A 14,357-nucleotide genomic window follows, 5' to 3' on the forward strand; every position below is an offset into this window, starting at 1 on the left:
GGATATGAAAACATAGATGAACATGTTATCATATTTGGCTGTCATGCAAAAAGGCTTTTAAAAAATGCATACAAAGATATACACCAATCCAGAAGTTTTCTATGTTTGCCTCAATGGATCCCAAAAGAATTTAACATCTTGAGAGAATATAATCCTTACTGGGAAGCCATGTCTGAGTTTAGAACAGAAAACAGAGCATATTGAATTTTACCTGCAATTTAATAAATGTGAGGTTTTCCGTAAAACAAAGAAATGTTAAGGAAGTAGCATTGCAGTAAACATCAGATGTGCTAGCCTAATTACATCCTTTCTAATAAATAAATTTATTCTCTATTACCTTGAATCGTTTTTAGAAGTGAGAGAATATCTCAGGCTTTTGTTTTAGTTAATGTACAGCAAATTGGCCCTTTCTCCTATTAACTCACAGGAAAAAAATGGGTTTCAGTGTTAATGTTAATTAATATAATGTTAATTACAAATTGTACATGCAAGTTATGTTCACCGAAATGTATTAGTCAATCCCCTTTGAGCTCTTTTATTCCAACAGATATGTAAATCAAGACATAATTTCCACTTTAAGGAGCCCTTTTGTTTTCCTTTTCAGACAACACCCACCAATACAAACTTGTGCTGTTTCCTAAAACCCTTCCTGTCAATTCCCCTCCATTCATTATACGGGGCAAAAATGTGGCTAAACATTCTCTCCTTACTAGTAGTTCTCAAAGGTAATTTTATCCCAGTGTTGAGTTTATTTTCATGTTCTGCTCTTATATGAAAGAAATATCATTTAAAAAAAACCCTCTATTTTTTAGGAGTCCAATCTCAAGTCCAGTTGATGGAGTCTGGAGGGGATGTGAGAAGACCTGGAGAGTCCCTCCGTATCTCCTGCCAAGGCTCTGGATTCACCTTCAGCAGCTTCAACATGAACTGGGTGAGACATGCTCCTGGAAAACCTATGGAATGGGTTGGAGGCATCTATACTGATTCCAGTGGAATCTACTCATACAAAATGAAGGGCCGCTTCACCATCTCCAGGGACAATGCCAAAAGCCAGCTGTATCTGCAAATGAACAACCTCAAAGCTGAAGACACGGCAGTCTATTACTGTACACCCAGTGAGAGGAAGTGAATCTGAAGCCAAACAAGAACCTTCCTTTCCTCTTCAACTTGTCTAAGACTTCTCAAATCCTGGATTTGACAAGGAGGTTTCACCACTTTCTGGTGTGAATTTCAGGATGTTTTGTTCTAGGTATCAAAAAGTTTGCTGTAACAAAATGAAAAATTCCAACTCCATCTTCCCTGTTTACCCATTGATTTGGCTTCACTGGAATGGAATGTAGTCCTCTACTGTCATGGCGGAAGGATGGAAATGAAACTTTAGGATATTTCTAAATATCCAAACATGCATTGAGGAAATATTTGTTCTGAACGAATCTCCTTGGAAAATTAAGATTTGCCCTCTCCTCACTTTTGAACCTAAAGCACAATGTTGTCATAAAATTCAACTATGCACCAAAAGGGAACATGAATGATTGTAAATTATCTTATTTTGGAAGTGTTGGACAGGACCTTGGAGGTCTTCTAGTCCAACCCCTGCTCAAGCAGGAGACTCTATACCATTTCAGACAAGTGGTTTTTTAAACCTCTTCTTAAAAACTCCAGTGTTGGAGTACACACAACATCTGGAGGGAAATCATTCCACTGATTAATTGTTCTCACATCCTGAAATTTCTCCTAACTTCTAGGTTGCTTCTCTCCTGGATTAGTTTCATCCATTGTTTCTTCTTCTGCCTTCAGCTGCTTTGGAAAATAGGTTAACCCCTTCTTCTATGTGGCAAAAAATGTTTTGCTTTTTGGGGTTTTGTTTTTTTTAATTACCATAATAGTTCACTGAAGAAAATTTCACTTCTCTGGATCCTGTAACACTCCCTGATGTATCATTGGTGCTTGACACCACAGAATTTTTGTTTGTTTGTTTGTTGCTGTTATTTCCATCATAATTCACTGAGTCTCAAGAAAAATTGCCATTTCAGGAGGGTACGATACTCAAAGGGAAGCTGAGAATTTGTATAAAATAAATGGATTAAAATTGTATAAAATAAAATAATTTATCAGTTTATTAATTCACTGAAAAGTTATCAAGAACATCCCACATCTCAGTGAGCTACAATCTTCACAATGAAACTGATAATCTTTATAAAATGGCGAATTGTTGGTTTTTGTCACCAGAGAAATTTTTTACATATTTCAAATGTTTTTTGGAAATAAAAACAAAATGAAGGGATTAGATTATCATATTCAGTGAGCATATAAAACAGTTAAAACATTATAGATGTTATACCAATCCAGATGATTTCAAAGTTTCTCTCAATGGAACTCAAAAGAACTTAACTTTCTGAGACCGAATAATCCTTACTGGGAAGCCAAGTCTGGGTTTACACCACATAACCTAAAGAAACCAAAATATTTTGGATAATACATAGATAATTATTTATCATTCTGTTTGAACTGAGAGATTGTATTTGGTCACAATATGACTTAAATTTCTGAGTTGACTGGATACAACTAGTCTAGAATTCAAAGTGTTCCTTGAAGCTTAACTGCCATTTAATGTCCCAAAGGTATTATTTTTTCTTTTTTCAGAAGGCAACTGGACTTTCTCATCTTTCTTTTGAAGACATTTCACTTCTCATCCAAGAAGCTTCTTCAGCTCTGACTAGATGGTAGCGAGTGGAAGGATTTATATTGCTTGCAGGAAAATGTTCATTTGTATTCCTCTAGAGCAGAGTTAACCAACCTTTCTGGGTTGACAGCCTGGAGGGAAAGGAAGGACCAGAGAAATGAGTGTGTCCTCGGGCATGCTCAAACAGTGCGTGTACAATGGCAGTGCCAGCATCCATGCACATGCACAAGTAGACCATGCACACTCCTGGCGGTGCTGCCTGCACACCCATGCAAGTGGGACGCTAGCACCTGCAAATGGGCTGCTAGTGACCGTGTGATGGTGGCGGTGGCGCTAGCACTCCCACACATGCACAAATGGGGCCATTAGTGCAAGCGGGAGTGCATGCACAAATGTGTGCACTCACCAGCCATTCCATGGCTCACTGGCCAACAGGCTTTGGCCCACTGTCTGGCCGCAGCCCACAAGTTAGAGACCCCTGCTTTTAGACAGTCATTGAAACCAGGGTCACTTGAGTAGTGCAAATGTGTGTGGAGCCTTCTGTCCTGTGTCCCTTCACTGTTGAAGACAGGCACATGCTGTTGGGGATGAGTCTGTGTTGTCTGCCTCTCAAACTGAAGCGCAAATGGTTCCTGTAGTCTGCAATGTTTTCTGGAAATCCAATTCATACTCTCTCACCCTTCAAAGGGTTTTCATCCCAAAGTACATCGCTAAATGTCTATGGAGGTTCTCAGTTCTATGGAGGTTCTCAGTCCAAACACAAGAAAGTCCAGTTGCCTCTTAAAAAAAAGAAAAAGGACCTTTGGAACAACCATACCTGGATGACAGAGAACCTCCATAGATATTTGCCATTTAATGTATTTTCAATGTCCCATAAAATAAACAAAAGTTAAGGAAGCAGTTTTGTAGCAAAGATTCTAACTCTGATCTTCTAGCCTTTTTATATGATCTATAATAAGTAACTTTATTCTATATTACCTTGAATCATTTTGAGAAAGGCTGAATATTTTCAAGCTTTTCTTTTAGTTAATGTACAACAAACTGGCTTTTCTCCTATTAACCTGTAAGGGGAAAAAAAAAGTTCCTAAGCCTTTTCTTAAGACTGGAATGTTAATTGCAAAATGTACATGAAAGTTACGTTCACTGAAATATATTAGTCAATGCCCTGAGGGGCTCTTTTATCACAGCAGATATGTAAATTGAGACACAATTTCCCCTTTAAAGAGTCCCATGGTTTCCTTTTTCAAACAACATCCCCCCAACATAAACCTTGTGCTATTTCCTGAAATCTCTCCTGTCACTTCCCTCTATTCATTACAGAGCAAAAATGTGGTTAAACCTTGTCTCTTTACTAGTAGTCCTCAAAGGTAATTATTTCCCCTATGTCAAGTTTATTTTCATGTTCTGCTCTTGTATGCGGGAAATCTCATTTAAAAAAATTATTTTTAGGAGTCCAGTCTCAAGTCCAGTTGGTGGAGTCTGGAGGGGATGTGAGAAGGCCTGGAGAGTCCCTCCGTCTCTCCTGCCAAGCCTCTGGATTCACCTTCAGCAGCTATGACATGCACTGGGTGAGACAGGCTCCAGGGAAAGGCCTGGAATGGGTTGCACTCATCTATCATGATTCCAGTGGAAAGTTCTACTCAGACAAAGTGAAGGGACGGTTCACCATCTCCAGGGACAATGCCAAAAACCAGCTGTATCTGCAAATGAGCAGCCTCAAAGCTGAAGACACGGCCGTCTATTACTGTACGAGAGACACAGTGAGAGGAAGTGAATCTGAAGCCAAACAAGAACCTTCTTTTCTTCGGAGGAGTTCTTCAACTTTACTGAGTCCCAGATCCTTATTAGTCAATGAGGATTGACTTTTGTTATTTCCATCATAATTCACTGAGTCTCAAGAAAATTTGCCATCTCAGGAGAGTACAATACTCAGACTCTTGATTAGCCAATTAAGATTGATCACCTTTGAATGAGAACCTCAGGACTTTTTTGTTCTAGGTATCAGAGAGTTTGCTGGAAGAAAATGTAAGGTAATGAAAATGGTTTGAAAATTCAAGTTCCATCTTCCCTGTTTACAAGGTGATTTATGTTCAGGAAAAAACAAAAACATGGAATGGAATATTGTCCTTTAGCCTCATGGCAGTAGTCTGGAAATGAAACTTCAGGTTAAACCTTCTCAACATCCAAACTGCCATTCACCTATTGAGGAAACATCTGGATCAAAAGAATTTCCTTGCAGAATAAGGAACATGCTTCACCTCCTCAATTTTTGACACTAGGGGAAAATGTTGCTACATGAAATCCATTTTCTATGCATCTGGTGGGGGTGGGGAAGGGAATAAAACAAATGTCATTAGACATTGTCTCATTGTGGATACGTGATATTTTTTCTTCTTTTTGTATTAATTCACTGAAAAGTTCTCAATAACTTTTTGTTTGTTTGTTTGTTATGTCCTTAATAATTTCCTGAAAATATTTCAAGAAAATTTTTCATGTCAGGAGAATACAATGCTCACCAGGAAGCTGCAAAATTTTATAAAATAATGTAGCATTGTTGTTTGTTAGCGTAGCAGAAAACTGTCTGGGCGTTTCAAACCTCTGCTAGAAATTGTAATAATTCAATGAAAAGTTTTGAAGAAAAATTTATATTGCAGGAGACTTCAATATGAAACTGAGAAATTTTATTAAAAGATGGATAACAAAGTTATCTAGGTATTTCATACATATAATTGAATGTTTTTTAAAAAAACTAACAACCTGGTGCTTAGTAAACAGCATGTTGTCTGGGGTCACATTTCACAACAATCAATAATAGTCAATTTCTATCATATCGTACTCTACATAACAGTTTTCCTTGATTTTCTCTTCTTCCCATATTATTCTCTTTTGCAAACATTAGGTTAATACAGTTCTTAATATTTTCGTAACAAAGAGGTTAAATATAAACATTTTTCTAACATTTATCCAATTAGTAATAGCATCAATATAAAAACCTCTTTTCTAGTTAGTCCTCTTGGTTGCGTTATATGTCCTGTTTTCAACATTCTCATTTAGACTTTTTCCCCACAAAACTGAAGTTGTTTTTATCTGTTAAGATTTTCTCAAAATTAATTTACGGTTAAATATCTAAGCTGTTTCCCTCAAAATAATTCTCCCAACAATTACATAAATAAATAAATAAATAAATAAATAAATAAATAAATAAATAAATAAATAAATAAATACAATACAATACAATACAATACAATACAATACAATACAATACAATACTACTCAGAATTAGAAAGAAGAGAAAGAAAAACATATCTCTCTCCAACTAAAATTCATTTATATCCCCCATTTTTTTTCATTTTAACCCTATTCCATTCGATATTTACTAATTAAGTAATCCATGTTATATTTTAAACATATGCCAACAAATACTTAATCTTTAAAAATTGCATCTGATAAGACAGTTACATTTCTCATATCATTAAAAAAATATCTTTTAACTCTATTCCATTCAATAGTCACTGGTTGAGCAGACCATATTATATTTTAATCATATTCAAACAAATGCTTAAACTTTAAAAATTGCTTCTGATAGGTCCAATCTTCTAATCCCTTGGGTCTGATTTTGGTCTTTTTCTTTCGCCAAATGGCTTTTCTCATCCATCTATTCCACTTAGTTAAAAAGTCTTGCCATTTTCTTGTGGATGTTGTTACGGATGGGAGAGACAAATCAGGTAAGATGTTGATTTCTTTTATCTTTTTTTGTCTCTCAAGTTGTAGATTTTTTTAGTATCTCTGTAATCCATTTTGTCAGGCTTTTCTTCTTATCTTCAGCTTTCTTTTGTGATTCTGGGGTGTGGACTATCTCTTCCAGTTCCAGTGCTTCAGTCACTTCTTGTATGTTTTCCTCCATTCTTTCATTTTCTGAAAATTCTTATGTTGTGAGGTTAATGTAAAGATATGTCCATTTATGTCATCAAAATTGTTTTTAATTTCATTGTGACTTAGAGCAGGGCTTTTCAACCAGTGGTACAGGTACCACCTGTGGTACATTGGCACCTGGCAGGTGGTATGCGACCATCCTAGAAAAGTGGTAGCGGGGGAGGGGAATGAGCTGATCCAGTGGCAGCACCGCACAAGACTGAGCGAGAGATGGCTGGAGCTGCAGGGCTGTCAGGGCTCAGCGGAAGCACCAGGATCAGTGCTGCTTTCCAGCTGATCGGCGCCTCTACGGGGCTGTCAGGGCTCAATGGAAGCACCAGGATCAGCACCAGGCTCCAGCTGGAGCTCGGCACTGATCCTGGTGCTTCTGCTGAGCCCAGAAGAAGTGCCGATCAGCTGGAATGTTGCAGCATCTCCAGGGTCTTGTGATTTACATTCGGATGCTTGGCAACTGATTCATATTTATGACGGTCACACTGCCCCAGGGTCATGTGAAGTGACTAAAACCTGCTGCAACCACCTAGAAGATGGGTGGAATAAAAAACAAAGACCCCCCACCCCACCCCCGCTGCCAATCCCCAACAGAAATGCTCACAACAATGAAAACCTTGGACAGGAGGAAGAGCGCCGCCGGGCAGGCAGACAGGTGTCTTGCTCGGCTGTGGCTTGGGGGGCACTTTTTTCAGTGCTATTGTAACTTTGAACGGTCATTAAGTGAACTGTTGTAAGTCGAGGACTACCTATACTTTATCACTTTTTTTCCTTTTGGGGGGGGTCATCACGTTTTTGACACCTTGCTAGGCGACTGGTGGTACTCAGGTATTGCCACATCCTAAAAGTGGTACAATGGGTGAAAAGGTTGAAAAACCTTGATCTAGGTATTTCAGATCTTTTTCTGGAAATGGAAACCACATGAAAGGATTATATTATCACACTCAGTGAACATATAAAACAGTTAAAACATTATAAATACTAATATATACACCAAACGAGAAGATTTCAAAGTTTTCCTCAATGGAACTCAAAATAACTTAACTTCCTGAGAGAGTATAATTCTTACCGGGAAGCCATGCCTGGGTTTACACCAGATAACCCAAAGCAACCAAAATATTTTGGATAATACAAAGATAATTATTTTTCATTCTGTTTCAGTTGAGTGACTGTATTTGGCCACATTATGAATTAAGGTCATTCTTTTTTCAAATAAGAGGGTTCATTTGGTGTATTTTTCAGGCTTTTCTTTTATTTAATACACAATAAAATTGCCCTTTCGCCTATTAACTCACAGAGAAATAAATGGGTCCAATCCTTTTCTTAGCACTGCAATGTTAATTACAAAATGCAGATGCAAGTGATGTTCAAAGAAGTGTGTTTGTCAAAGCACTGAGGGGCTCTTTTATCCCAATAAATATGCAAATCAAGACACCATTTCCTCTTTAAAGGAGCCCCATAGTTTCCCTTTTCAGACAACTCCCACCAAGGTAAACCTTGTGCTATTTCCAGAATCCTCTCTTGACAATTCCCTCCACTCATTAGAGTTAGCAAAATGTGGCGAAACATTCTCTTCATACTACTAGTCCTCAAAGGTAATTATTTCCCCCATATAGTTCCATGTTCTGCTCCCCTATGCAGGTGATCTCATTTTTTAAAAAAATAACCTTTTCTTCTTAGGAGTGCAGTCTCAAGGACAGTTGGTGGAATCTGGAGGGGATGTGAGAAGACCTGGAGAGTCCCTCCGTCTCTCCTGCCAAGGTTCTGGGTACAACTTTGGTGGCTACAGCATGAGCTGGGTGAGACAGGCTCCAGGGAAAGGACTGGAATGGGTTGCACGCATCTATTATGATTCCAGTGGAAAGTTCTACTCAGACAAAGTGAAGGGATGCTTCACGGTCTCCAGAGACAATGCCAAAAGCCAGCTGTATCTGCAGATGAACACACTCAAAGCAGAGGACACAGCAGTCTATTATTGTGCGAGAGACACACTGAGAGGAAGTGAATCTGAAGCCAGACAAGAACCTTCCTTTCTTCAGAGCAGCTCTTCAACTTGACTGGATTACTCAATGAGGATTGATCTCTGTCTAGAGAGAACTTCAGGATGTTTTATTCTGGGTATCAGAGAGTTTGCTGTAAGAAAATATAGGATGACCAAAATGGCTTAAAAATTCCTGTTTCATCTTCCCTGTTTACAAGGTGATCTATCTTGAGAAAAAAAAAACATAGAATGGAATATTGTCCTTTAATATCATAGCAGAAGTCTGGAAATGAATCTTCAGGGTGAACCTTCTAAATATCCAAACTGCCATTCACATATGGAAGAAACACCTGCACTAAAACAAAATCCTTGGAGAATTAGGAATATGCTTCCCCTCCTCATTTTGGACACTGGGGGGCAATGTTGCTACATGAAATCTCATTGTTTGTACAGGGGGGAGGTATGGAGTAAAACAACTGTAATTAGATATTTTTGAGGCCAGATTTGTTTTTATTTTATTTCTGTAATAATTCTCTGAAAATATCTCAAGAAAATTTCACATCTCAGGATGGCACAGTGTGCACTGGGAAGCTGAGAGTTTTCGTCAAACAATTTATTGTTGGTTTTGTCACCAGAGAAACTGGCTAAACATTTCAAACCTTTGCAGAAAATGAAAACAAAATTACGGGATTATTTTATCATATTCACTGCACATTTAAACAGTTAAAACATTATGTAGGTGAATACATACACCAATCCAGAAGATTTTAAAGTTTCTCTCAATGGATCTTAAAAGAATTTAATTTCTCAAGACACCAAAATCCTTACTGGAAAGCCCTATCTGGTTTTATGACAGATAAGCTAAAGCAAAGAAAATACATATATTTTGGATAATACAAAGATAATTATTTATCATTCTTTTTTCAAATAAGAGGGTTCATTTGGTATATTTTTCAGGCTTTTCTTTTATCTAATACACAATAAAATTTCCCTTTCGCCTATTAACTCACAGAGAAATAAATGGGTCCCAATCCTTTTCTTAGCACTGCAATGTTAATTACAAAATGCACATGCAAGTGATGTTCAAAGAAGTGTGTTTGTCAAAGCACTGAGGGGCTCTTTTATCCCAATAAATATGTAAATCAAGACACCATTTCCCCTTTAAAGGAGCCCCATGGTTATCCTTTACGGACAACTCCCACCAACGTAAATAAAACCTGGTGCTATTTCCCGAATCCTCTCTTGACAATTCCCTCCACTCATTAGAGTGAGCAAAATGTGGCGAAACATTCTCTTCATACTACTAGTCCTCAAAGGTAATTATTTCCCCCATATAGTTTCATGTTCATCTCCTGTATGCAGGTGATCTCATTTTAAAAAAAAATCCTTTTCTTCTTAGGAGTGCAGTCTCAAGGACAGTTGGTGGAATCTGGAGGAGATGTGAGAAGACCTGAAGAGTCCCTCCATCTCTCCTGCCAAGGTTCTGGATACAACTTTGGTGGCTACAGCATGGACTGGGTGAGACAGGCTCCAGGGAAAGGACTGGAATGGATTGCAGGCATCTATCCTGATTCCAGTGGAAAGTTCTACTCAGACAAAGTGAAGGGACGCTTCACCGTCTCCAGGGACAATGCCAAAAGCCAGCTGTATCTGCAGATGAACAGCCTCAAAGCTGAAGACATGGCAGTCTATTACTGTACGAGACACACACTGAGAGAAGTGAATCTGAAGCCAGACAAGAACCTTCCTTTCTTCAGAGCAGCTCTTCAACTTCACTGGATTAGTCAATGAGGATTGATCAATGTCTAGGGAGAACTTCAGAATATTTTATTCTGGGTATCAGAGAGTTTGTTGTAAGAAAATATAGGATGATGAAAATGGCTTAACATTCCTATTTCATCTTCCCTGTTTACAAGGTGATCTATCTTGAGGGGAAAAAATACAAGGAATGGAATATTGTCCTTTAATATCACAGCAGAGGTCTGGAAATTAGTCCCATGGTGAATCTCCTAAATATCCAAACTGCCATTCACATATGGAGGAAACACCTGCACTAAAACAAAATCCTTGTAGAATTAGGAATATGCTTCCCCTCCTCATTTTTGACACTGGGGGGCAATGTTGCTACATGAAATCCCATTGTGTGTGCAGGGGTGAGGTAGGAGTAAAACAACTGTAATTAGATATTTTGGAGGCCAGTTACATTTTTATTTTATTTCTGTAATAATTCTCTGAAAATATCTCAAGAAAATCCCACATCTCAGGATGGTACAGTGTGCACTGGGAAGCTGAGAATTTTCATCAATTAATTTATTGTTGGGCTTTGTCACCAGAGAAACTGTCTAAACATTTCAAACCTTTGCTGAAAATGAAAACAAAATGAAGGATTTATATTATCATATTCATTGAACATTTAAACAGTTAAAACATTATGGGGGCAAATACATACACCGACCCAGAAGATTTTAAAGTTTTCTTTAATGGATCTCAAAAGAATTTAATTTCTCAAGGCACCAAAGTCCTTGCTGGGAAGCCCTATCTGGCTTTATGACAGATAACCTAGAGCAAACAAAATGTTTTGGATAATACAAAGAGAATTATTTATCATTTTGTTTCAAATAAGAGGGTGTATTTGGTCACAATGTGACTCAAATTTGATTTTGTGAGTTGAGTGGTCCAACTATTCTAGTGACACAATGTTCCTTGATGTTTAGCTGCCATTTATTTTTCATAAAACAAAGAAAGGTTCAGGAGTAGTAAAGATTGTAAGTAAAGATTCTAAGTCTGATGTTCTAGCCTTTTTATATGTTCTCTAATAAGTAAATTAGTTTCATCTCTATTACCTTGAATCATTTTGAGAAGGGCTGAACTTTTTCAGTCTTTTCTGTTAGTTAATGTGCAGCAAACTGCCCCTTTTTCCTATTAACTCACAAAAAAAATATGGTCCCAACCTTTTCTTAGGACTGGAATTTTAATTGAAAAATGCACATGGAAGTGACGTTTACAGAAGTGTGTTTGTCAATGCCCTGAGGGGCTCTTATATCCCAACAGATATGTAAACAGATATGTAAAGGCACAATTTCCCCTTTAAAGGAGCCCCATAATTTCCCTTTTCAGACAACACCCAGAATCATAAACCTTGTGATATTTCATGAATCCTCTCCTGTCCCTTTTCCATTCATTAGAACCATCAAAAATGTGGCTAAACCTTGTGTCCTTACTAGTAGTCCTCAAAGGTAATGATTTCCACTATATCTTTTATTTCCATGTTCTGCTCCTGTATGCAGGAGATCTCATTAAAAAAACAAATTCTTTTTAGGTGTGCAGTCTCAAGTCCAGTTGGTGGAGTCTGGAGGAGATCTGCGAAGACCTGGAGGGTCCCTCCGTCTCTCCTGCCAAGCCTCTGGATTCCCTTTCAGCAGCTATAACATGGGCTGGATGAGACAGTTTCCAGGGAATGGACTGGAATGGATTACATACATGGGTACATCTAGCACTTACTACTCAGACAAAGTGAAGGGACGCTTCACCATCTCCAGGGATGATGCCAAAAGCCAGCTGTATCTGCAAATGAACAGTCTTAAAGCTGAAGACACGGCAGTCTATTACTGTACAAGAGGCACAGTGAGAGTAAGTGAATCTGAAGCCAAACAAGAACCTTCCTTTCTTCAGAGCAGCTCTTCAACTTGACTGAGTCCCAGATCCTGGATTAGTCAATGAAGATTGATTGATTTCTAATGAGAACTTCAGGATGTTTTATTCTGGGTTTCAAAAAGTGTGTTGTAAGAAAAAAAAAATCCAAGTACCCTGTCCCTATTTACAAGGTGATTTGGTTTCACTGGAACGGAATGTAGTCTTTTAGTATCATGGTGGAAGAATGGAAATGGAACTTTAGGATAATCCTAAATATTCAAACTGCCAAACACACATTGGGAAAATATGTGCTCTGAATGAAACTCTTTGGAAAATGAGGTTGATGTGTCCTCTCCTCAGTTTTGATTCTGGAGGCAATGTTGTCTCAAAATCCAATTGTCTATGCATCTGGAAGAGGTATTTTCGGGAATAAAATATGTATAATTGTATATTTTCTTATTTTGTCTAGTCCATCCCCCTGCTCAAGCAGCAGACCTTATACCATTCCAGACAAATGGTTGTCCAGTCTCTTCTTAAAAAAGGAGGAGGAGGGGGGAGGGGGAGGATGAGGAGGATAACAGAGTTGGAAGGGACCTTGGAAATCTTCTAGTCCAACCCCCCGTTCAAGCAGGAGACCCTATTCCATTTCACACAAAGGGTTGTCCAATCACACAGTGAGAGGAAGTGAATCTGAAGCCAAACAAGAACCTTCCTTTCTTCAGAGCAGTTCTTCAACTTGACAGAGCCACAGACCATGGATTAGTCAATGAGGATTGATCAATGTCTAGTGAGAACTTCAGGATGTTTTGTTCTGGGTATCAGACAGTTTTCTGTAAGAAAATGTAAGATGATGAAAATGGCTTGAAAATTCCAGTTTCATCTTTATAAGGTGATCTATCTTCAGAAAAAAAAGAATTGGAATGGAATATTGACCTTTAGAATCATGGCAGAAAGCCTGGAAATGAAACTTCAGAGTAAACCCTCTACACATCCAAACTGCAATTCATATATTGATGAAACATCTGGGCCAAAAGAATCTCCTTGGAGAATTAAGAATAGGCTTCTCCTCCAAATTTTTGACACTGGGGGGCAATGTTGCTACATGAAATCCCATTTTCTATGCACCTGGTGGTGGTGGGGAAGAGAATAAAACAAATGTCATTATATAGTGTCTCATTCTGGAGGCCAGATACCTTTTTTATTTTATTTCTGTAAATAAAAGTTCTCAAGAAAATTTTACAACACAGAAGACTTCAATATGAAACTGAGAAATGTTATTAAAAACAGAGTTTGGGTTTTCGATCCCAGAGAAACTTATCTAGGTATTTCAAATCTTTTCTGGAAATGGAAAGCACATGAAAGATTATATTATAACACTCAGTGAACATATAAAACACTTAAAACATTATAGATACTAATATATACACCAAACAAGAAGATTTCAAAGTTTTCCTCAATGGAACTCAAAAGAACTTGCATCACTTTGAGAAGAGTTGAAATTTTGCAAGACTTGGTTTTATTGAATATACAGTAAACTCATAAGAAAAACAATGAGTCCCAACTTTTTTCTTAGAATTTGATTATTAATTGAAAAAAAACACATGGAAAGTATGTTCACCGAAATGTGTTAGTCAATGTCATGTGAAGCTCTTTTATCCCAACAAATATGTAAATCAAGACACAATTTCTCCTTCAAAGGAGCCCCATAGTTTCCCTTTTCAGACAACTCCCATCAACATAAACCTTGTGCTATTTGCCAAATCCTTCCACTCATTAGAGTGAGCAAAAATGTGGCTAAACATTGTATCCTTATTAGTAATCCTCAAAGGTAATTGTTTTCCCCTACGTAGAGTTTATTACCATGTTCTGTTCCTCTATGCAGGAGATCTCATTAAAAAAAAAAACTTTCTTTTTAGGAGTCCAGTCTCAAGTCCAGTTGGTGGAGTCTGGAGGGGATGTGCGAAGACCTGGAGGGTCCCTCCGTCTCTCCTGCCAAGCCTCTGGATTCACTTTCAGCAGCTTTGCCATGAGCTGGGGCAGACAGGTTCCAGGGAAAGGACTGGAATGGGTTGCACACATGGGTACATCTATCACTTACTACTCAGACAAAGTGAAGGGTCGCTTCACCATCTCCAG

General features: G+C 38.0%; 4 gene segments (V, D, J or C); all 4 read left to right on the forward strand.

Annotated features, from left to right (window-relative positions):
* The first annotated feature begins 685 nt into the window (after positions 1-685).
* On the forward strand, positions 686-1,129 carry LOC107298730. The segment is given in 2 exon segments: positions 686-725; positions 813-1,129. Coding segments are annotated over 2 exon segments (357 nt in total).
* A 2,821-nt stretch (positions 1,130-3,950) lies between these two features.
* LOC107298731 lies at positions 3,951-4,458 on the forward strand (the record flags this gene model as incomplete). The annotated part of the segment is given in 2 exon segments: positions 3,951-4,050; positions 4,133-4,458. Coding segments are annotated over 2 exon segments (366 nt in total), but the record flags the coding sequence as incomplete, so codon positions are not given.
* A 3,643-nt stretch (positions 4,459-8,101) lies between these two features.
* Positions 8,102-8,664, forward strand: LOC107298733. The segment is given in 2 exon segments: positions 8,102-8,202; positions 8,288-8,664. Coding segments are annotated over 2 exon segments (417 nt in total).
* A 1,160-nt stretch (positions 8,665-9,824) lies between these two features.
* Positions 9,825-10,379, forward strand: LOC107298734. The segment is given in 2 exon segments: positions 9,825-9,904; positions 9,988-10,379. Coding segments are annotated over 2 exon segments (432 nt in total).
* Positions 10,380-14,357: the final 3,978 nt, after the last annotated feature.

This window comes from Protobothrops mucrosquamatus, unplaced genomic scaffold, assembly GCF_001527695.2.
Source record: "Protobothrops mucrosquamatus isolate PMUCROS unplaced genomic scaffold, P.Mucros_1.0 scaffold4225, whole genome shotgun sequence".
Taxonomy (NCBI): Eukaryota; Metazoa; Chordata; class Lepidosauria; order Squamata; family Viperidae; genus Protobothrops; species Protobothrops mucrosquamatus.